This window comes from Haemorhous mexicanus, chromosome 1 (assembly GCF_027477595.1).
Source record: "Haemorhous mexicanus isolate bHaeMex1 chromosome 1, bHaeMex1.pri, whole genome shotgun sequence".
NCBI classification, from domain to species: Eukaryota; Metazoa; Chordata; class Aves; order Passeriformes; family Fringillidae; genus Haemorhous; species Haemorhous mexicanus.
In genome coordinates, this window is record NC_082341.1 from 16,538,406 (window position 1) to 16,561,790 (window position 23,385).

At 39.3% G+C, this 23,385-nt stretch overlaps 2 protein-coding genes across 5 annotated transcripts in view; one reads left to right on the forward strand and one right to left on the reverse strand.

Moving 5' to 3' along the window:
- Positions 1-1,575: 1,575 nt before the first annotated feature.
- On the forward strand, positions 1,576-19,360 carry MASTL (microtubule associated serine/threonine kinase like). 2 transcript variants are annotated; one of them, XM_059841261.1, is made up of 13 exons: positions 1,576-1,786; positions 2,470-2,607; positions 4,162-4,301; positions 5,065-5,153; positions 6,484-6,590; positions 6,890-7,025; positions 7,623-7,795; positions 8,970-10,211; positions 10,994-11,132; positions 12,623-12,637; positions 14,428-14,541; positions 14,633-14,734; positions 16,192-19,360. In XM_059841261.1, the coding sequence occupies exons 1-13, from the start codon at positions 1,592-1,594 to the stop codon at positions 16,347-16,349; spliced, it is 2,748 nt and encodes a 915-aa protein (XP_059697244.1). In that variant the 5' UTR covers positions 1,576-1,591; the 3' UTR covers positions 16,350-19,360. The 2 variants fall into 2 exon arrangements, with proteins under 2 accessions (XP_059697244.1, XP_059697251.1); XM_059841268.1 differs by lacking the exon at positions 12,623-12,637.
- A 974-nt stretch (positions 19,361-20,334) lies between these two features.
- The window catches only part of ACBD5 (acyl-CoA binding domain containing 5), a 30,427-nt gene continuing 27,376 nt past the window's right edge, over positions 20,335-23,385 (reverse strand). For all 3 annotated transcript variants that reach the window (XM_059841299.1, XM_059841281.1, XM_059841290.1), the window contains one exon: positions 20,335-22,303. In XM_059841299.1, the coding sequence (XP_059697282.1) occupies positions 22,291-22,303 (13 nt within the window). In that variant the 3' untranslated portion in view covers positions 20,335-22,290. The remainder of the gene's footprint in view (positions 22,304-23,385) is intronic.

Sequence of the window (23,385 nt, forward strand, 5' to 3'; positions counted from 1 at the left end):
GCCTTTGTGTACATTTCTTCTGTTTTCCACTAGCACTCTCCTGATCAAACTCATGTAGCTCAGCTTGCTGATTTGGCAGAAACTTCACCTGACAACAGCAAAAAAAAAAAAAATCTAAAAGGTGATCCATTCCATGAAGCAGCTTTCCACTTAGCTATACAATGGCTCACACTGCCTCGAGGGAAGAGAGAGAAGGTGTTGCCCTCTCTCCAGTGAGCTCAGGCTGTAGTGGAATACATGCTCCTGATGCACTATCATTGCTGGCACACCCTGATGTCTGCCCAGGGTGCCAGCACAAGAAGCAACCCCCTGCTTCTCTCAGCTGGATTTTTCCACTGGCATTGCAGCCCATGAGACACACCTAAACTAATGTTGCAGAGTTAAATGACACACAGATAAGGATAAATTGTATTTTAAAACCATTACAAAAAGCTAATTTAAAACGTGTTTTCTGCATTTGCTTATTAAATTGCAGGTATTGCTGGGATCTGTGGGACAGGAGCTCGCCTTCACAAGTCACAAGCAAGGTCTCTCTGAGCAAGGTCAGGTTGTAAGTGGTGTATCTTAGAGCAAAACAAGGGCCTAACAACTAGTCTGCTGTGTGAAAGGAGACCTGCTGTTGTACACTGACCTGTGCAGCAACAGCTCTTTGCTGATGCACAGACTGCAACAGAACAATTATGATCGGAGTGAATGAAACATGAACAGCCATGTACATGTGAGACCAACATAAAATCAGTAAGGCAAGGGTTAAAAAAGTGACCTAGAACACAGCTGAGAGCAGTAAGACTGGTAAACACTGTGGGCTGTGCAGTGTAAACAGAGCAGAAGGCCTGTGCTCTGGGAACAGGAGATGGCAGCCAGGTCAGAGTACACTGTAAATGCCATCCCTGCTCCTGCTGTCACAAGAGGGAGGCAGAATGTAGCCATGGAGATACCCAAAATAAGGCAACAAACTGTAGAACAACCGTCTAAGATAAATAGCAGATTAAGTAATCAAGCATTGGTGGGAAGCAACCGACTACATTAATCTAACTCCTGATCAGCACAGACCCGCCCAGGGAGCGGTTTGCCATCGCTAGCCCAGAAAATGCAGAGAGACAGCGAGGCACGAATGGCAGTCGTGAGAACTGGACAGGGTGCGTTCTCTGGCAGACAAGCCCTCCTGGCTGTGCCATTTTGGACACAGGTCTTGGAGCTATCAAGTATGCAAGTGTGAGAAAATTATACAAAAACAGAATATCCTTGAGTTGGAAGGGACCCATCTGGACCATCGAGTCCAACTCCTATCCCTACAAAGGACACCTTCAAACCTCCCATGGGAATGGGAGGACAGTACCTGTTCATCGCAAGTAACAACCTAGAGCCAAGTAGGAATACCTAGATTCCCACCCTGGCGATCAGCCAGCCCAGACTGGCGGTGGTTTGTCACGGGCATGTCCTGAGGGCGGCACAGGATGGCAGCCGCGCCACGGCCGCCGCCTGCCGCAGCCGCCCCGCGACGTCTCGCGAGAGCTCCCGTTGCCGTTGGTGACGGCGCGGGCGGGGCGGGGCCGCTTTGAATCGCGGCGGGCCCGCGGCCGGGCGCGCCATGGCACCCGAGCGGCCCACGGGGGAGCGGGGCGATGCTGCCAGCCCCAGCGCCGCCACAGCCGCCGGCTCGACGCGCGTCGAGGTCCCTCGGCCCCCCTCCATTGAGGAGTTCACCATCGTGAAGCCCATCAGCCGCGGCGCCTTCGGGAAGGTGTACCTGGGCCGCAAGGCAGGCCGGCTCTATGCCGTGAAGGTGAGGCGTCGCCGCCGGGGCGGCAGCGCTGCTGCCGAGCGGCCCTGTGCGGGAGAGGGGCGTCCCGAGGGGGCGGGGAGAGCGGGCCCCGCTGTGAGCCCCAGGGCCTCCCCAGGGAGCGGCCGGTGCTCCGGGACGCGCTGGCCGTGCCCCTCTCACCTCCCTGAAGTCCTGGAGGGTTTGGTCTGGGGACCTCTGATAACGACAGCTGCTTTCGTAAGTACTTTAAATAAGGCGAAATAACGGCAAAAACCTTGCCAAGCGCCAGAGCGCTGTTGGCTTCTCTCTTGTAAACAGTTGCTGTAGCTGAGCCCCCTCAGCTGCTGCGCCTGCCAGGGGGTAAAGCACTGCCTCTGAGAGACAAGGCGAGAATAAATTATAAAAAACATTCTTGCGGAGTAAGTATTTTAAGAAAACTCATCAAAAACCTGTTGCGTTTTCCATGTCATTGTACAAAGGGCTAAAATCTAGGCTTGTTGTTAGTAAGAAGCTTACCAAGTATTTGTGCAAACTTGACTTTGTGATTAAAAGGATTATGACAATCTACATAGTACACAAAGAATAGGAAACATAAAAACAGTCATAGAAAATAGGCGTCCCTCTGCAGAGCTGTATATCTCTATGCAGTTTTATTATGAGCATTTTGAAGTTAAATCATTTGTGTGCTCTGTTTTGTTTTTCAGGTGATGAAAAAAGCAGACATGATCAACAAAAATATGGTTCACCAGGTGCAGGCAGAGAGGAATGCATTGGCTCTCAGTAAAAGTCCTTTCGTTGTGCATTTATACTACTCACTTCAGTCAGCAAACAACATCTATTTAGTGAGTAAAAAAAAATGACTCTGGCATTTTATGTCTTGAAAATTGAGCGTGAATCTAGTGATATCTCAAAACATTTTTGTAATGGTATTCCTTAGTCACTTTTACATCTTTCTCAGAATGGTTGAACAAGTAAACTATTTCTCTTCCTCTGGTGTCTTTGGGCTCTTTCTGCTCATGTTCCCCTCTATTACAGGAGAACTTAGAAAGTCTAAAAACTGCTCTGTCTTAGAAATATGTAGAAATCTTAGGGAAAACAATAAATCATTCAATTCAAGCAGAAGCCAAGTGACTGGAAGATATTCCGTGGCTCACTTAAAGGAAATCTATTTTACTTATTGCCCTTGCTCAAATTTTGTTACAGTTGTTGGCCTACATGACAAGGTGCTAACTGAGTGGCAAAACTAAGTGCTGGTCCACACAGAGCATTGTGGAGCACAGCAGGACTTGTGCATGGGTTATACTGCTTCCACGAAAGGATTCAGACTGTCTGCAAAGGGTCTGGCACAATTTGTGGGGGCTGTTGTAAGCACACCCAGGGAACAGCTTGATGAAATGCTGAGACAAGGTTGCTATGCACTCCTACAATGCATTTTGAGTGTAAACAGAGGCTTCTTTTTCGGGAGTCTCTGAACTGCTGCATGGAGTAGACGACTTCAAGGTGAAGGATTTTTAAAGGAAATGCTAAAATCATGTCTGGATGTGTGTGTGTGTGTGTATATATATATATATATATATATATATATGTATCTATATGGGGAAGAATATTGTATATTGGAATGTAAGTACTGGTCAGATTTCCTGACCAAAACCCCTTAAATGCCTTCTTGACATCAAAGAGTAAGTTTCAGAAACCCTACTGACTTCTGTTTTATTTTGAGTATGACATGGGCCATCATAATGTGTCTGCATAATGGTCTACTGAGTGTGTGTATATTTTTTTTTTCATTCTTTTCATGTGTCTTAAATGCACAGTAACTCTCACTGCATTTTTGATAGTTTGTACTTATTTCACAAAGCTCAGGTCTTAATTTAATATTGTGTATAAATTATTGCAAGATAAAGTATTGAGATACTTTGATTTTTATAGAACAGGTAGTATTTGGCTTCAGGCCTTGAGTTTCACAGGAATGCTTTGCACTTCATTTTCTATGCTATGGAAATATACAATATTAAGCTAAATATAGATTAATATAAGAATATAAATATAGGTTAAAATGCATAATATTCAACATAGAAATATATAACATTTATAATACAGAAATTTTTCTGTAGTTAACTCTCAAAAACTGTAGTCAGCTTTTTAGTTAGCTTCTAAAAGTAATTTAGGCAAATAAAATAAGCAAAAGGTCTACAGAAAAAAAATGTTTCATGTCTGCTTTTACATGAAACTTTGATTATATTATCCAGGTGAAAAGCATTGTGTGAGAAATGAGGTTTGAACCCCTTCTATCTGCTTCTGCTCCTTGAAATCATATTTTTCTAGGGGTGAAAGTTATTTTGTATTTTACTTCCAATTTTGAAATGTGTTTTAAATTTAAAATCCTTGAATGACAGGTGATGGAGTACCTTATTGGTGGAGATGTCAAATCTCTTCTCCATATTTATGGATATTTTGATGAAGAAATGGCTGTTAAGTATATTTCTGAAGCTGCATTGGCTCTTGACTATCTTCATAGGCATGGAATAATCCACAGGTGAATTTTTTTTTTCTTACAAATAAGTATTTGGTAGTTTGTGTTTTTTATTTTTTCACTCTTAAGGCATAACCATCGCTCACTCTTATCACATAACCATCGCCATTTCATTGTGGCAGCTTCCACAGGCACTTCATTTGCTAGAGCTCCTGGAAGCTCTTTTTGCACGTTTGCACTGCAGCAATGCTGTGAAACAATGGCTAAAATCAAATCTGGGCATGTGTGCTGAGCACACAAGCACAGCTTTCCCCTGCCAGCTCTTTCCCAGTCCACTGCTGGATTAGCTGTGATGGTTCAGGAGCCCTCTGGGTACTGCACAGGTGGGCCTGCCTGGAGGACAAAGGGACACTGGCTACCCTGATGCTCCCCCAGAGTGAGAGTTCTTTTTGCATTCAGCAATGCTACAGAGAGCACACATGAAAACTCCTGCTGAAGGTTTGCTTGTCACCTGTAGGAGCTGCACATTAATGAATGTTATAATGCTGCTACTTGTGAAGGACGCTTGTCAAGCCTGTTGAAGCACAAAATACACAACTCTTGATGTGCATGCTGATTTTTACAAAGCCTGAGATGCTTGTGCCTTATTTAATGCTAAATATCTTTGAATCATTTGATGTGTTCCTCAAACTGGAATCTTCTGCTGGCTGGGAGATGTTACTATTAAACAGCTCTAACCAATGTTTTGTATTGTTTCTGGCCAGTGGACTTCCTTGGTGTTGCTCAATGCTCTTTTTGCTGACTTCAGCTGTATTCATATTTTCAGGGATTTGAAGCCAGACAATATGCTCATTTCTAATCAGGGACATATAAAGCTGACAGACTTTGGGCTATCCAGAGTTACTCTGAACAGAGGTAAGAGTTGTTTCTATCCTTTTGGTTGTATTAGAGTGTATTTCTGCATCACATTTCCATATTCTTGAATACTTCACATCCCTGTCAAGGGCACCTTTCAATTAAATAAGTGCAAGTGTTGCAGTAATACCTGATTTCTAATAGGCAAGTACTGATTAGCTACATACTAGTAGGGGGTCTGCTCTCAGCATTGCACTTCAGAAGGTAAAATATTTATTCTTTGGGACAAGGGCATATGAAATATGATCTGGAGCCCTTTCTTTGGAGGGATCTGGATTTCAAAATTTTCTGAAGTCTGCTAGGAGATTTCAATGGGTGAATAAATAATTCTGGCTTGTTTCTGTTTCTCTGACTACTTCTGGCCTTCAGTTCATGTCTCTCAGTTCTGTATAAATTAATTTCCAATAAATTAACAGGAACATTCCAGACATTAGTTTGAGGGTTAAGGGGAAGATCAGCTCAGTACTTTGGCATGTGAATGTTCTCTTATCAAGCAGAAAATGTAGCTGAATAGTCATGACTGTCTGGCACAGGCTGCAGATCTTAAGGTGAATAGCCAATTTCTGAGCTGGTTTGTACCTCCTTAGCCAGATCATCCAAACTTATGCTGCACAGCACCAGTTCAGGTTTTTTGACACAGCTGCTGGAGGGTACATCCTTTTTATATAGTTAAAGGAATGTTGAAATTCAGAGCTGTCTATGAAGTTTGATTCATGGTTTTAAGAATATAAAGGAAAATCCTAGGTATTCTGTATTTGTTATGATATACTGCTTTAACTGATGTTCTAATGGGACAGGTTATTGTGTCTAGTTGAACATTATATTGTGGTTATTGTGTCTAGTTGAACATTATATGAAAGCTTTAAAGCTACTTACCGCTAGTGAGCAAAAAAAAAAAAAAGGGTTGAGTTTTCACCTATGAAAAATTCTTGTGTAGCTTTTTTGAGATGTCTTTTGGAGCAATGGCAGGTTTGGAATCAAATTTAATATCCTATTCCACAAGCCATAAGCTGGAACTGGTGCCTAAAAACCAAAGCTGATATCAAATTAGGAAATGTAGTGCTTTTTACATAGTGTGTTGGAAAAGAAATTTGGCTTCTACAACTTCTGTATGTATAAATGCATAAGACAAAACGCCTTGTGGTAAGTAAGAATGTACAGATAAGTCTTCAATTGGTCTTGGTGGCTTCATTTGTATATTTGTTGAGTATGTGACTCAATTTTTTCTTCGGCTTCGTGAAACTTAAGTAAATGTCTGCAACTTTGCCTTTGTTTAATATCAAAATGAAAACCTGATCTATTTGATTTTGGGTTTTCTTTTCTTCTGTAGAGATAAATATGATAGATATCCTTACTACCCCATCAATGGCAAAGCCAAAACAGGACTATTCACGTACTCCAGGACAATTGTTGTCTCTTATCAGTTCTCTGGGCTTTGTAAGTAAATTTTCACTGTCTTTGAAGTATTTCATTTTAGTTTATTTACTATCTTAAATTCAGTAGGTGGCATGATAAGGCTATTCTTGCATCTCTTCTGGTAGAATGACTTGTGATATGTTTAGAGTACTTTAAAATTCTGGTGTGATTATCTTGAACTTTTGAATTGCTGACTTTTTAATAGGCATGGCCAAGCTCCAGTGCAAACATAAAGAATGGGTGAAGTTATACTCTCAGTCCTGGATTGAGAATTTGTTCAGACTCATTAACTTTTAACTGTGCTTCTTTCTGCTTGTTAGTATACTCCTCCTGTCGGAATGAAAGTGCCAGGGAACAAATCGAGTCCAACATCTGACAGTCCGCATGGAACGGTTTCTCCTGTACCTATGGCCCAAAAGGAAAATACCCCTCTTTCAACTAAATTGTTCAAAACACGTGAGTATACCAGGCCTTGTGCTGAGGAATACTCTGGCTGTAAGGTTGTGGTCTTTTAATTTTATGTGAGTAGTTTGGACCCGCTTCAGAAAAGGTGTGATTTTGTTGGTGTCTTGCTCTCCACCATTTCTCCAGTGCTTTACATGTGACATGTTTTCACCTTCACTACTTATGTCATCTTCTAAAGTGGTTTTGTTTGGGTTTTTTCAAATCATGACCCCTGAAGTCAAAATCACCCTTTAACATTTTATGGAAATAGTGCCAGTTCTTTACATACTTTCAGTGGAAATTGTTAAATATAGCAATGTATGCTTTCATTTAAATTGTATTTTCTTGCTGCTTTCTCATTTCTAACCTGAAATGAGAAAGAAGGCAACTATGCTGCTTATGTTTGTACTGCTTTTACATGACTTTTTTGCTTGGCATGTTCCTAATTCAAAAAATGTGTAAATTGACTATGCAGGAAAGATGACAAGAGAAATTGTTGTCAGCATAGCTTTCCTTATCTTCCTTTGATGTGAAAACTTAACATACTGTGAAGTCAGTCAGTATATGTTGCCTGTTTGTATCAACATTTGAATTTCTTTTTCTCTTAAGATCTGGATAATTCTCAATTAACACCTGTGATGCCAGCAAGGAGTTTAACTCCTACTCTGCTTCAGTCAAGAAACAGGTTTGGTACCTCCAGTGTCAGTAGTCAGTCTCACACACACCTGTCCAGTGTGGAATCAGAAACCTGGAGCAGCCCCAGGTGCGGGAAAGGTGTAGAGGTCAGGATTGTTCCATCTTCCCACTCTAAATTAAAATTAGTTTGTACTTGTGTATGCAAATGTCTTCTATTTACTCTACTTGCCTCAGTTATTTCAAGTGTGGAGAAACTTTCCTATAGTAGAAGGAGCAGAGGTTGTAATTTATGTTGAGTAGGATTTTGGGTCAAACCAATATAACCTTTTCATTCAAACAAATATTAGTCCTTTGTAATATAATAGGAGAAGCAAATGCTATTGAGCCTGCAGCAAAGGAGTGAAAGAGAAGGCTTCACTGACCATCACTGGTTTAGCCCTATCCTGCACAAGGTGGGCACTGCTGGGAGCAGTGGCTTTTTGGAAGCTGACCTTGTCCCTGTAGCTTTATTTGCTCAGTATTGTGGGTGAAAGAATTTGTTTAAAAGACAGAACTTGGGAAAACAATAAAATCCACTTCAAACTTCTAGTAGCTATTTGACTGAAAAGTTTAAGGTTTTTTATTACTGAAGGGTTTTGAATCAACTAACCTAACACCAGTAATTATAGCTGGTAATATTTTATCCTAAAATGCTTTATCCTATTTTAATGTGTTAATGAAATTCCACACAAACATAAAAGAAAATGCTGCTGTACTATGTAGTTCCTTGCCATGATTCCTATTTAGAGCATACAGAACACCTTACATTTAATACATTATTCTGTACCTATCTGTTTCTTAGGCCTTGGTTTTAGTATTGTGTTATCAAAACATAAGGAATATCAGATTTTTCTTTTGTATCTCTGAAGTGTAATATACCACAGGGTACTGTAATGGGGGTTCTTTCCTTTGAACTTTCTTGGAAACTGAAAACTTCTGTAGCTTAACTTCTTAAAATAAAATCACAAATACAACATCAATTGCTCTATTTTTTCATCCATTGGCATTTAAAAATATGTCATTTTTTTATTGTATTATAGTACGCTTATTTTATGTTCTTAACTTGGTAATTTGACTTCTCTTATGCCTTATTTGGTTTTGGGTTTTTTTATATTTTGAAGTATGGTTTTTCACTAGTTGTAGTTAGAATCTGCTAGTTGTAACGCTTGCAAATCTGCATTTCATTATGGAGGCTGTAATAAAGTATTTCAAATTAAATGTTTCTGTAATGCTGTAATCATATTTTTCTTGATACTCAAAACTTAATGTGCTTTTTTGCAGCAAAGTGAAGATGAACCTCGTCGTACAACATGCAAAACCAGTAACAGTGGGTCAGCTGTCCTTTCAAATGCTATGTTGCCAAATAGCAAAGGTGTTGAAGTTTTAAAGAGGAAAGAACTTGAGTCTGCCATTTCTCCCATTGCCAGCAATGAGTCTGGCAGTAGGCAGAAGCTGGGAAGTGAACGTTTGGATATAACAGATACTCCCGTGAGCACTCTGGATGTGAAAGGCGTAGTAAGAAAGTGTATTTCTGAAAACAAGATTTGGAAACAAAAAGTCTTTGTAAATAAAAGAGATGTGACTTACGAAACAGTGGAGACTTCCAGATTACAGCAGTCATTTTCAAGGCAGAATGAGCCTGTCAAAGAGGAAGTAGTGTTTGAAAAGCCAGGTGTAAAAAGAAGCTTTGAATCAGTTGACACTAGTCCTTGTCAGGAACTTAACTATGTTAAAAAAAGCAATGCAGAATATAAACGTGGCTGTCAGATCTCAGAATTTCCAGCAAACAAAGGGACAGGTTTGACAACAGAAATTCAGTCCTTAATGCTTTGCAATGATGGATGCCTATGTGACGCCTGTGAAAGCAAGGAAGAAGTTAAGAGTTTTATTAGTAACCAGGAAACAGTAGAAAGATCCCTTACTCCAACTATAGCTAAAAATCTTATGTGTGATCTGGATGCAGACTGCGGAAAGGATGATGAAAAGGAGTACATGAACTCAAGCTTTTTAGTCACTGATGATGAAAAACCTTTAGATGTCTTCAGTGCAGACTCTGACTTACTTCCTGAAGTGTCTGTTACAGAAAGCCACCTAGAAAAACAGCTTTTAGATTTGGACAGAAGTGTTAAAGACCTCTCCTTTGAGGAACAAAAACCTGAAGGTGTGCTAATAACATCACCAGAGTCCCGAGATGCCTCACAGTATGGGGAGGAGGTGCATACAGTCCAGGACTGGAAGCCATTACATCAGAAAAAGGATAATGACCAGCAACACAAGAAACTGGAAGAAACTTACCTTGACACAGTATCTTCTCCTTCAGAAAAAATGAAGGAAGCACTGAGTCTCTTTAAAAAAAATGCTGTTGTTTTTCGGAGTTATAATAGTCCAATCAATCTATCCAATATATCTGAGCCATGCAGCATGGCTTCCTTAGATATAATGGATCTTTCGCCTGCTTGCAGTGGCTCTTACCCAACAGCTATCACTCCATTACAGAAAGGAAGATCATATCAGGTCTATCAGGTAGGTAAGGATGCAGATAGAAACTTTGTACATGCATTGGACATTAGGGACCTGAAATTATTTCACTGGTAAATTTAGGGAAAGCTCGAGTAGTTTGAGGTAGTCTGTCAAAATGACCTCTATTGACAGGGTTTCACTTGCTGCGCTTGTGTGGCCAAAATTATAATACCTGTAAGAATTTAGAAGTATCTTTATGTTCACTGGTTTGCCTTGTGCTCAACATGCATTGACTGTCCATCACTGAGAAATCTTTGCTGTTACAGTGAATTGATTAGAAAAAGCCTGTGCTATTTTGTCTTGCAGTGTTGTATTTTCTATGAGCAGTTATAGGTTTCCTAATAATGGGAAGTCCTTGGTTTTTGGTGTTTTTTTGTTATCCTGCACTCTTCCCAAGACAGTGTGAATGCTGTTCAGCTGCTGGTAACTGCCATTGTACCGGCTACTTTTTTTTTTTAATCCTGTTAAAAGTGATGGTGTAATGTATTCTGTCAAGTGCCAGTTACAAGAATATACAGAGATTGATGTGAACGGTGATAGCTGCTGATGTGACACTGGAGGAAGAACTCAAGGAAAAATTTCTCAAAGAATAGGCATCTTTATGCTTCAAGACACTTGAGATAAAGCAATGGAAGCACATTTCACACATGCATTTCAGGGAATGTTTTGTGACTTGTTCTTGGCTTGAACTTAAGTATTAATTATTACATCTGTGACTAAACCTGGAGCTGGGAGTTTCTGAGCTGGTTTTGTTTGACATCTGAGTCCTCGTCCCTTCTTTTCAGACCCCTTATCAAGGGGATGCCGGCACACCGTACAGGACTCCAAAGAGTGTTCGAAGAGGAGCTGCCCCCGTAGAAGGTGAACGCATCCTGGGGACCCCAGACTACCTGGCACCTGAGCTGCTTTTGACACAGCCTCATGGTAAGGAAAAGCAGCCATCTGTTAGTACTTGAAAGGTGGCACATTATATTTCTAAATGTCTGTAGAACTGTAAACCCTTCAAGCAATAAGATTGGGAATTCTTCAAAAATAGCTAGTGCTAAGCTTCTGCCATCCTGGGTGGCTGTGTTTGCTTCAGCTGCTCCTTCCATTCCTGTACTGCTTTCTCATAACCAGAGGTTTTTTTTGTCCATCACAATCTTGCTTGCTGCCAGTCAAGCAAGACTGTGATGGACAGTCTGAATGGCAGCCTGAGAATTGCATGTGGCTTAGGAGTAACAACTTGGTTATCCTGAGTGCCCTTAAAGATTCTTTGGGGTGGGAAAGGGGAAATTTAGTGAAACTTGAGAGTGAAAGGCTTAAGACTTCAATTATTTTTAGAATGTCTTCTGTGTTTATTGATAATTAAGTGTTATGTGAAGCCAGGCAATTGTTTGAAGTTGCCTTAAAATCATTTATTGAGTTGAGTGACCTCATGAAACACTCCAGACATCTGACAGGATCTTCTGTGTAAAGGTGCAGTAATAGCCGTCACATTTTTGGAGGTTGGTCTTTTGGGTTGGTTTGTTTGTTTTCAAAATACTATACTAAAATAGCACAATTTTGAAGGGCATAAATTTATTTGTCTCAGATTCTGAGATCCACTGAGATTAATAAAAAGTCTGAAATAGTTTTCTGCTAAATTGCAAGAAGCATTAACAAAAATTAAATGCAATGTATATATCTCTAATACAGTTGTTGATGTATAACTGCATTTTATTTCCACCCCAGAAGTATACTACTATTTTGTAGAGCTGCAAGTCTTGGGAAAATAACATGAGAGAGAGACCTTAATTGAGAGGTAGTTATTACTATCCTGTGGAGCAATAAAATTCTGCTAATATAAATTAACTAAAACTCTATGAATAGAGATTTCACAATTTAGCGGTAAAAACTGAAAATGCTAAAACACATGTACTTGTTGTTTTGCCCTTCCATTTAGAATTCCTGGATATCTGGCAGGTGTTAAAACTGAATAATATTTTGGAAATGTAATCAGGGCTACTTAGACAATGTGAAACTTGGTCACAGGGGATTCTCTGTGGTTACTGGGTTTTCAGGACTTTGGTGAAAACTTGCAGAGTCTTGAGTTTGTGTCAGGAAATTACAAGTCTCCCATTACCTTCAGTGAAGCTAGGGTTTTTTGGAGCTTCAAATTTTCCCTCACTAAATATTTCACGTGTTGAACTGCTTGTAAATGTAGTCTTAATCCTAAATTAATCATGTAACAAAATTATTTTATTTTCATTTCTAACTTAGATTTAACATTGCTATCTTTCCTTATTGTGTAATACTACCTTAGGGAAAAGAAATCTTCATTCCTATGCCTTTGGAGAATCATACTTGATATTTAATGTTTGTATTTGTTACATATTGGGGGCTTTTTTTGCAATAATTGTAATATTTTTACTTCATTGTCTTTTCATATGCAGGGACTCTGATCTCTGGTGAGTTTTCTATATTCTGTGCAGAACTGAAGTGTTCAGCATAACTGAACAGTCAAAGTATAACCAGATCACAGTTTCTGAGAACATTAGGTGAACATTATTTCTATACAGAAAGACATGTCCAATATGCCTCCACATAAAAATGTGTGGTGCTCACAGAATCAGGAAACATCATATCAGTGTGACTAAGCTATCTTAAATCACACACGTAAACATGTACTTCAGAAGGAAAGTCAGCATTCTTAAATTGTTTAACGTGAGGTAAAGCCAGAGACACTTTCTCATTGCTGCCTTTCACTTTATTGCAGTCAGTCTGATTTACTTTGGCTATGGGTGAAGAAGGTTCAGGTGCTCTAGAGCTTGTGCTACTGCTTCTTGCTTCAAATCACAGAATCGTAGAATATCCCAAGTTGGAAGAGACCCACAAGGATCATTGAGTCCAGCTCATGTTCCTGCCCAGGACAGCCCCAAGAGTCACAGCTTGTCCCTGAGAGCAGTGTGCAAATGCTTCTTGAATTCCTTGCCAGGCTTGGTGCTGTGACCACTTCCCTGGGGAGCTGTTATAGCCACTCTCTGGGTGAAAAAACTTTTCTTAATGTCCCACCTCCCCAGCACAGCTTCATGCTGTCCTTAGGTCCTGTTTAGCAGGGATATGGTAGGAGTTAATCTAATTTTAGTTAGACTTTGTGTGGGAAAAATTGCTGCTGAAACCTGGTTATTACACTGTTCAGGTTGTGATCTTATTAGACTTTGACTGGAGCTGGGAGATTTTACTGAACATCCAGATACTCTTAACAACAGTGGATGTGAACTCACTGCTTTGATGTGCTTAGCTTGGTGGGCACTCTTACCGCTGTTAGGAGCTGCTAAAAGTGTGTTAGATTACTGGTTAAACACTCTGGTTTTCAGCATTTCTTAACTTCACAGTAGTCTTTGTGAAATGGCTCAAAACATTCATTTGCTTGGAGGTGTCTTAGGGTTTTTTTAATATGCCAAAAAAGCCAAGAACAATTTATTATCTTTCAGAGTTTGGTTGTTTTTTTTTTTTTTTTTTAACAGCAACTGTGGCGTCTATTCTTTATATGGTGCAGTGGGCATGGCTTGAAGATGCAGGAAGCTTAGGATGCATGCAGTGGTGTCTGGGATTGCTTTTCCTGCTGGTTTCAATGTACATTATTGGAGAGATTGGCAAAAAGACACAACCCTGGAATGTGGAAAACCAGAACTATCAAATAACAAAGCAGAGATAGCTAGTAACTGCACATTGCCCCAGTCAGTTCAGTGTAATGGAAGGAAATGGCAGCTTCATGTGTGCTGGCTCCTTTCTGCAAGCTGTCTTCATGACGTTCATCATAATTTAGACAAACAAAAATGAAGTTCAGTATTCTGAAGTTTTGGAGACTTTTAAAGAACTGAGAGAAGGGCACAGATGGCAACATGGAGCACTCATCCAGGCTCTAGTCATGAGGCATCTATTTCTTATCACAGAACAATCTCTTGGAGAAGTTAGCTCCTGTATTCTCTGTGATGGGAGTTGATAATTAGATTGTTACTAAGAGCCTTCTTGGTTTTATCAGTAAGCCCCAGTGTTACCTATAATGAATTAAGAAGCAGAGTGGCTATAAAAAAACTTTAAAAATATTTTTAATCTGCATGAGTATTAAACAAAACTAGTATCTTCATAATTTTCAAGAAACTTGCAGAATTTAAACACTCCTCAGCTTTTGCTAATCTCAAAGTCTTTGCAGGTATCATTTCTGTAGTGTAATTACGTGGATTTATTTTACCAGGTTCTGCTGTAGACTGGTGGGCCCTTGGAGTTTGTCTATTTGAGTTTCTAACTGGAATTCCACCTTTTAATGATGAAACACCAACGCAGGTCTTCCAAAATATTTTGAAAAGAGGTAATCTGTTTCAGTAATCAGGGCAAGTATGTATTTCCAATATTTGTTTTATAGTTTGAGTTACCAACTCAACTCTTATCTTTGTCTGTAGATATTCCCTGGCCTGAGGGTGAAGAAAAGCTGTCTGATAATGCCCAGAATGCAATAGATCTTCTTCTAACAATTGACACTACTAAGAGAGCTGGACTGAAGGGTTAGTATTAAAATTGTTCTTTGCAACTTATTGCAGATTTTTAAGTGGTGACCTCCTCCTCCTAAAACTTAGGCTGATAAACTTCAGTGCCTCACTAGGTTCCACGTATAGTACCACAGCACTTAACAAGTTGTGGTATTTTCTGTATTTCTTGTGGGGTTTTTCCTTTCTGAACAAGGTAATTCTGGGGCTGGATTGTTTTGTTGGTTTTAAATTTTTTAATTGAACTTCTGTTTTGCTTTTCTGCTGTTCTGCAATGCATTTTTAGTGTTGGACATCTGATGTACCAAAGTTCTCTCTTATCTAATGGGTATTTGGAATTTTTAACCTAAATGACATTGAGAGCCTTGATTAAAAGATGCTATTTTGGGAGAGAAGCCTCCTACAACAAAGAGCTAATTCAGAGAAAGCGGTTTTTTCTTAGGGATCAGTCTGGCTTTGTTGAATGCATAGGAGAATACAAAGTTGAACAATATATACTGTACAAAGTCTACTTTTTTTTCCCCTTGTTCAAGGGCTTAAACATCTCCTATTGTTAATAGTGACTATGCTTTTTTTTTAAAAAAAAGCTGATAATGGAAAGAAATTTAGAGTGAGATATTTTGGAAATAGAGAGAGAACTCTAATGAGAACTGTTCAGGAAATCACTAGAGAAGGAAATTACTGTGGAAAGGCTTACACATAAAGAGACTAAATGCTAGAAGCTGAAATCAAGCCAAATTAAAATAGAGAAGGCGCAAGATTATGAATGAAGATTATTATGTCAACAGACAATTCTGTGGCTTTGATACTTCCCAAAAAGCAATTTGAAAGTGTTTTAGTTAAACACAAGTTACTGTCTTTATTTCTGGATTTTTAGAGTGAAATCTAAATTGCCTGTCAAGGGCAGAATTTTAAAACAGATGACATAATGGTGTCTTCCTATCTGAGCTTCTTTGAAATTCATTCTTTGTCAAGATTTACAACTGTATCTGGCCTCTTTGTCCAATTTACAGAAGTGAAGTTGGATGAGTAGTTTTCAGGACAACCATTAAGTTTTTCTTACTGTACCTAAGTTTCCATCACTGTCATCTTCTCTCCCCTCTCCCAAATTTGTGCTCTCCCTTTTATCACTATAGCATGAAGCCTTTGGTACTGGGAAATCCCAGTTATGTTGTTGCAGTGCTGTGCTTCTCTAAATTTAATCTTTCTGGGTAAGAGCAGCTTTCAAGCTGCTTTTGGCTCAGTGGAACTGTATGGAACAGGTTCCCTGGATAGGGGTGGCAGCTACTTGTCCTACCAACAGTTTGATCCTACTAAAGTTGGGGGTAATCACAGCTCAATTGCAATTTGCACTTCTATGAACGTGTAGAAAAGGAATATAGAGCAAATCTACTGACAGTTATAGATGAGGGAACAAAGTGACTGGAGCTTGGGCATAAGGAAGTTTCTAATGCTTATATGAACTTCTGTTTCAGAATTGAAGCATCACCCCCTCTTTCACGGGGTGGACTGGGATAATCTCCAGAACCAGACGATGCCATTTATACCTCAGCCGGATGATGAGACTGACACCTCTTACTTTGATGCTAGAAACAATGCTCAGCACCTGACTGTGTCTGGATTTAGCTTATAGCATCAAGATAAGTGGACATTCTCCATGGTTTTGCACACTTATAGGTTGTCTTGTAACCCTAGTTTGGTCTTGACTAAGCTTCTTGCTGAATTTAGTGTGTTCCAAGTTACCAGCCTATTTTTATTATAGCCTTCTTTATTCTAAAGTGAAACTACTGTATGAAACTGGTATCAAGTGCCTTCGTGCTACTTGTTATCTCTGCACCTTACTAAGAGGCCAGAGCATTGTGTTTCTTGGACCTAAAAACTCTTGGCAATAATGGGGCTTTTTAATAGTAATTAATTATTCCAGTTAGGAACTGTGGCATTATTTCCCAGCTAAACATAATAGGGAAAGGATATAAAGGAATTGTATCTAATTAATAACTTAGCTATTGGTGGTTCAGTGTGGTGGCAAGCTGGTTTGGGAGCAGTCCTGTCTGAGCAGTGTGACTATATATCCACTGTGCAAAACCGGTCATTTCTGTTCAAGGTGGAAAATGGAGATCTCAGTGCAGCATTGCAATGTCTTGTGTTCTGTTTGTCCTATTCCCAAGAAGGGAAGGGAAGATACAACCGTATTCCAAGTTAACTTGGCTGCAAGTGACACATGAGACGGGCAGGAGACTATCCTGTCCTAGAGAAATGGGACAGGGAGAGGATACTTGGGGCAAGTCTGTTAACCAAATGCTCTGCTTAGGTTGTTGTTTGGGCTGAAGGAAGCTGGACTGAACACACGCTTTAGCAGTTACTGGTTTGATATAGAAAGTGCCCAGTGTGTGTGTCTGTTCCCTTGTGTCAGGTGACAAGTGACTGGTTATTTTTTGTTTTCTAACAAGTAGTATTCATACTGAAGCTGCCAAGTATTAAAGACTGTAATATATTGTAGGCTAACAGACTGTTTTGTAAACTCACAGCCAGAGCTTGCATTTTGACTAGAATACAAAATAGAAGTGTATGTTCTGTATAAACCTAAATTAGGGGGAAGTATATTTAAATTTATCTTTAAATGCAATACAAATCTCGTGTCTGCTAGGTTTTAGAGGTTTATTTGTAGATAATTCTGCTTAAATAGTCTTCAGTATTTTTCTTGCATATGTATCTCTAATTTAAAGAAGATTTTAATGTTTCAGGTTAATACATGTTAGATAAAGATCATATGTGCTAGATGGTGTTACCAGCCAAGGGCCATGTGCCAGAAGCCAAGCATTTTGCCAGTGATTTTTGCCAAGTGCCTTTTGGTTTCATGAACTGACTCTTTTTGTGGCAGCAGTGAGTTGTCCCTTCATTACCTTGCTTCCTGCAAGACAAGATTTATTGATGGAATTCTGAGCAAATAGTCTGCCAGGCTTTCTGCTGTCCACTCAGGTTGCTGGGAAAGGAATGGGAATGTGAAGAAAAAGGAAGTTTCCTAGAAAGACCTGATTTTTAATAGCTCAGAATGACCAATCCCAGCTCTTGTTGTGAAAACTCAATTTTGTGAAACAGAAATTTTGGCAAGTTGCAAAACATACAGTGAATTTCACTCCTTTGCTAAGGACTGCATTTTCAGAAAACTTCTAAATTGTCACACTGCAATTGTTACATGATGGAAAAGGTGCAAACAAATGAATGCACTACTGAAGCAGTATTCATAGACAACATTCTCTGAAAGTAATGAGAAGTTCTTTAGTGGTTTTCCTGTGTACTGTTAGAATATATACACTGGGGTAGGAGGGTACCTTAATCACTGGTATTTTATGCAATTTCTTCTTCCATTTCTAGTAATCTAGTTGAAGAAAGCAAATCTTAAAAGAATTAACTATGATTACATGTCAAAGAAATAAGAAACTGAACATCACAACAGCGCTTTGTCTTCAGCGCTTTACAAGTGGTTACACCTGTCCCCATTTGTCAGTGTAACACATTCCCATCAAGGTGGAAAATACTTGTTGCACTGGTATAATCTTCTTGAACCCTTCAAAATAGTTCTTAATCATCTACAACAGTCACGTAAGCTTCTATAAAAATCTTATCCTAAAAGAAAATTGTGGCGTTTCTACCAGTTGATTAATGCAAAAACACAGAGTTAATACAAAACCAGCTGATTAATACAAAAACATAAAATCTGTAGAACATTATACTGGCCAGTTGACAAATCTGAATGTTTAATATAAAGTTATCACTACACTGCTGTTCAAAATTTAGATTTCACACAACTAGCCCTGAAAATATTGCAATATCCTGTTCTCTTAAATATCTTGTATTTATCCTGGTTATAGCAAACATGGAGTTGAATGTCAGATGTTGATTGTTGAGATCTGTGATGTGGTTTTGTTTGTTGTGGGGTGTTTTGGTTAGTGGGGCTTTTATCTTTTGTAAAAAGGTGAATCCTAGGTTTATTGTTCAACATGGAATTCCTTGTCAACTTGATCCTGCTGGTTTTGTCCCACTTGTTGCTTGACTTGAAATACTACAGGTAAAAGTTTAAAAGGTATAATGTAGTAGCTGGAAGATGTCTAGTGTTATTAGTAAAGATCTACAAATAACAGTGTAGGCTGGCAAAAGTTTCTGATCCTTAGAAGCTGTAGAGTACCACTTGGCAAGTCCTCCAGCTGTTACATGGTGCTCCCTGAAGGCCTAAACTTTATGTGCATAACCTACACATAAACTCAGTAGCTTCCAGGTTATCTTGGGAGACAGTTTATCAGCCATTACATCTGAAAACTACTGGAGAGATAAGTGTTGTACTTGGTTACACAGAAGCACCAGTTTTGGATGGTTATTCCCAGCCCTTATGTGTTGTTGGGCACACCTACATATGGGGCAATGTCTGGGGGCCAAGGTGCTGAAGTGCTGCCATGTGTTGTTGAGCTCAGAGATTCCAGTTTTGGCATGATTTGGTTTACCACATGCTCACTCTGGCAATAAAATGCATTATTTTCCTCTCTGCTTCATTCTCCAAAAGTTCACTTTGCACTTAATTCAAAAATTCACTTTACTTTTGTGTAAATATATAAAATAAAATAGTGCAGTTGTGCTGCTGCTTCTGCATCTTGTTTTTCTTTTATTGTGTTACTTTCTCCTCTGCTGGGAGTGTGGCAGATGGATTTTTACACAAAGAAACCCTGAGTGCTTCCCACTACCTCAGCAAAGGCAGTGATTTTACGTAAGGAAATACCTATTACTTTCAGTACAGGTCTGTATGCCCTTCAGTTAGCTCATAACTTGCTAGGCCCTGCCTAGAAGCTTTAGTACCAGCTACATTTGTGTACTGAAATGGCAGGAGAGCCAAGTCCTGAGTGGTAACTCCTGCAGGGTGTGAGTCTCCTCCTCTGCATAACTCACATGAGTCAAGAAAGGATGGTGGCTCCATCTCCTCAGCACCTGCTGTGCTGCCACAGCACCAGAACAGAAGCAGCAGAGCCCTGAGGATGGAACAGCTGCACCAGGCACACACTCAGACCTGGCTCTGCTTCAGTGCTCTCAGCTGAGCAGCTCTGAGGGATGGAGTGTCTAATCTGCTTTGATACAGAGCAAGCTTCTGCCTTTCAGGTGAAGCCTGATTTGCTGTAGAAAACCAGACTGATGTTTGCTTCACAAGTGCAGTTTGGGACTGGGTCTGGCCCTTTCCAGTGCTATGCAGAACTGTAGGCTCCCAGCCCTCCTGCAGAGAGCACAGGCTGAAGCTATGTATCCCAGGTCTGAGCTCCAGCCATCTGCTTATGCTACTGCCTCCACATCAAAGCTGTGTCTCTGCACCTGGGCAAATGATTAAAAAATAAAACAACCAGTTTTCCTTACCTTTAAGCTGAAATACCTACCAACTAGTAACCTGTTCAAATTATGGTGAGTCTGAGATAGAACCAGTTCTGAGTTACAAGTGAATTGTTACTCAAGTGATGTTGTTTTGTGTTACAACTTGCAGGTTGTGACTGATTCTTCATGATACAGCCAGCAGGCTCTTGTATAGACAGCATCTGGTGTACAGCATTTAGGAAATATTAAGTCTAAGATAAAATACAAAATATTAAGGGATTGATTTATTGAAATATGAATAAATAACAAGGATAGTACAAGCCTACATTTATTTCAGGGAGAGGTTAACAATTAAGTACCTTTAGGAATGTCTGTCCCATCTCTAAGAGCTCAACCCCTACAGGTGACACGAGCTGTGGGAGGCACTCCAGGGTGGTTTATCCTGGCAGAAGACATGCTGCTTCAGGAGGCTGGGGTTTCATGTGACCTTCAAGCTTGAGTGTCCTTCCTGTATCATTTCTATCCCTTATGATAAGAAATCAGTCACTTTAGGAGTTTTAAGCTCAGGCACAATGGCTTCAGGTCCCAGCAGAACTTCCAGGATAAGCTTTGTTCAAACCTGAGTTTTCAGTACATCTCATGCCAAAACTCATATCTGGCACATGAAACCATCTGCTTATTACAGCAGTCTTCAAAGAGGTTGCAGCTATTTTATTTTTTTAATTCAGCTTTACAATAAGAAAATCAGAAGAGGGGGAAAAGTAACTAAAAATTTTTTTCACATAACTAAAAAACAAGATTAAAATTTCTCTGGTAAAACCAACATTAAATTCTGTGATTACATTTTTATACAGTATAGCTTATATGAAAAATGTTTTCCAAACTATAAAATATTTTCAGGAAGGACCAAAAAAAACTTTCCTTAAAAATTATTTGTAGGATGTAGTCCCGGTGGAAAATGAAAGCACATTAATAATGGTGAAAATTTTGAAGATTTAGAGCTTAACCATGGATTATGTTGTGATAGGTTTTTTCATAGCAGACTGTAAGTTTTCTGTCAAATCTAATTTTAGTGCATTTGCATCTTCCAGAGATTTATACAACTTATATATTAATTTATTTTAAAATTAAGTGTAAAGCATGCTTTTGTCAAGCCAACTTCAACAAGGTTGTACCTCTATCTCTATATGGGTTAATAAATATTCTGTGGGGAAAAGAAAAATATCAGCTCCAAAATCAGCTGAAAAGGTTTTTTCTGACAGGAAGTAGAAGGATAAGAAAGACATACCAGAAGTGATATGTTTCATGATGTAACTTGGGGAAAATCCACAATACATTAAATCTTACTTTAACTGCCAACAGAAAACTTACAGTGCACTGAGCTTTTTAAAAGCTTAAAGCTAGACTTACTGAGCTAGTTCTCATCTCATTTTAAAGCACCTTGTGCCTAAACTATGCATTTCAGTTAAAATAAGCTGTTGTCAACAAGAATACAGTTATGAAAGTTAAAAAGATAAGGTGCAGCCTCTTTACATGGATCCCTTGTACCACATGCTGTTTCCAAACTTGTATTTGACGGTCCCCCTGTTATTAATGGCTCTAACTTTCAGGATATATACAAATTCCAAAATCTTCTTTACAATTTTACAGAATAAGTGAAGGATTCAACTTAATTTCTGACCAATTTGTATGGAAATTGCCCCACACTAGTTTAGCAGCAAAAATAACAAGTTGAATTCCTCAGAGCTATATTGTATTTTTCCAACAGCTTACAATGTATTGAATTTATACTTTTTTAGAGCTTTCACCTGGTAATACGTAATGCTGTGGAAAAACAGGCAGGGATCTTGAGATTGTAAAATTATTTCAATGTTAAAGTGACAGTTTTACATATTTTTCATTTATTCTTTTATAGAGATGTAATTCTCTTCATCAACTGACATTAGCAGGCCAGTAATTACTGAAGGCCTATCCACAATCACATTCCAAAATAATTATTCTTCATATGGTGTTGAGGATTGAATTATTCAATTGATTTGTTACCTAGGAGCTGTATTCAAGTTTCAGTAATATTAGTCCTTAAACATTTAGCTCAAAGGTAGTACAAAATATTACTGTAATATAAGGAAGATCATCCCAAATTCTGAGATTCTGTGAGAATTCAGACTTCCTTTGCTTTCCAGGGCCATCTTCTCCTAGAAGTCCTTAAACATAGTCATGAATTCTCAGTTCAGTTTTCTAGAAGAGGAAACAAATAAATTGCTTTAATATACCTTCACATATGAGTTGATTTTTCATTTGTCTGAACAAACAAATCAATTAAGGTTACATGTGAAAGATTTCCATTCCAATAAAACACAACAGGCTTCAAGACACCCAAAAATTTGTCCTCTTACATCAAGGAGTAGAAAATTCACTAAGAATTTGGAACTGCAGATGGAATTCCACAGAAAAGTCCCTGACCCTGGGTCAGTGGTGTGCTGGCTCAGCAGAGCAACACTTAAGAGCTGTTTTCCCCATGACTCCATAAAACTTATAATTAAAAGGTTCTAAAATCATGAGCTGAACCTAGACAACTTTTACTATTATGAAAATATATTTCTATCTTAGGATAGAATCCTTAGGATTCAGGTTTTCAGGCCTTCTTGGTGAAGGCTCCAGTACAAGTACCCAGATTTTCAGCATTAAGTTCCCCATAAAGGAACAGGGGACAGGTTAAGAGGTGCTGAGCTACCCCTGCCCAGGGACTAGAGCTAGACACAAAGCTCTTGGTTACAGAAGGCTGTCCCTCCACCAGGTGCATGGAATTTGCTACACTGTGCAGAATAGTTTAGAAGTCAAGGCTCCACAGCTGCAGCACAAGAGAACTTTGCATGGTAGCAGAGACTTGTGGTTTCTGCTGCAGGGACAGTTCATGTAATTCAAAACTAAAAGTACACAGACAGGGTCAATGCAGGCACTGTGAACAGCTATTGCCTAAGAGCTCACACACCTTGCCTAAGAGCACAAGCTGAAACTGGCCATGGGACAGGAGAAAAGGACTCATTTTGTAATTCTGTTTTCTCACTGAGTGTACTTGATCAGCTTCCTACACATTGTTAAAGGAGATGGAACTCCAGATAGAAATGTGCTGCAGCACATACTCCTTAAATTCTGCCTATGAGTAGACTTCAGAAACGGAGAGAAAAGCTCAAGAACACAGACAATTCTTAAGTTGCTTCTGTTATTGAAGTTCATCTCAAAACAATACATGAAGGAGTAAACAAAACATGGGGCTATGCTATCTCTGTGTTTCACACTGACACTGGTATTACCACTGG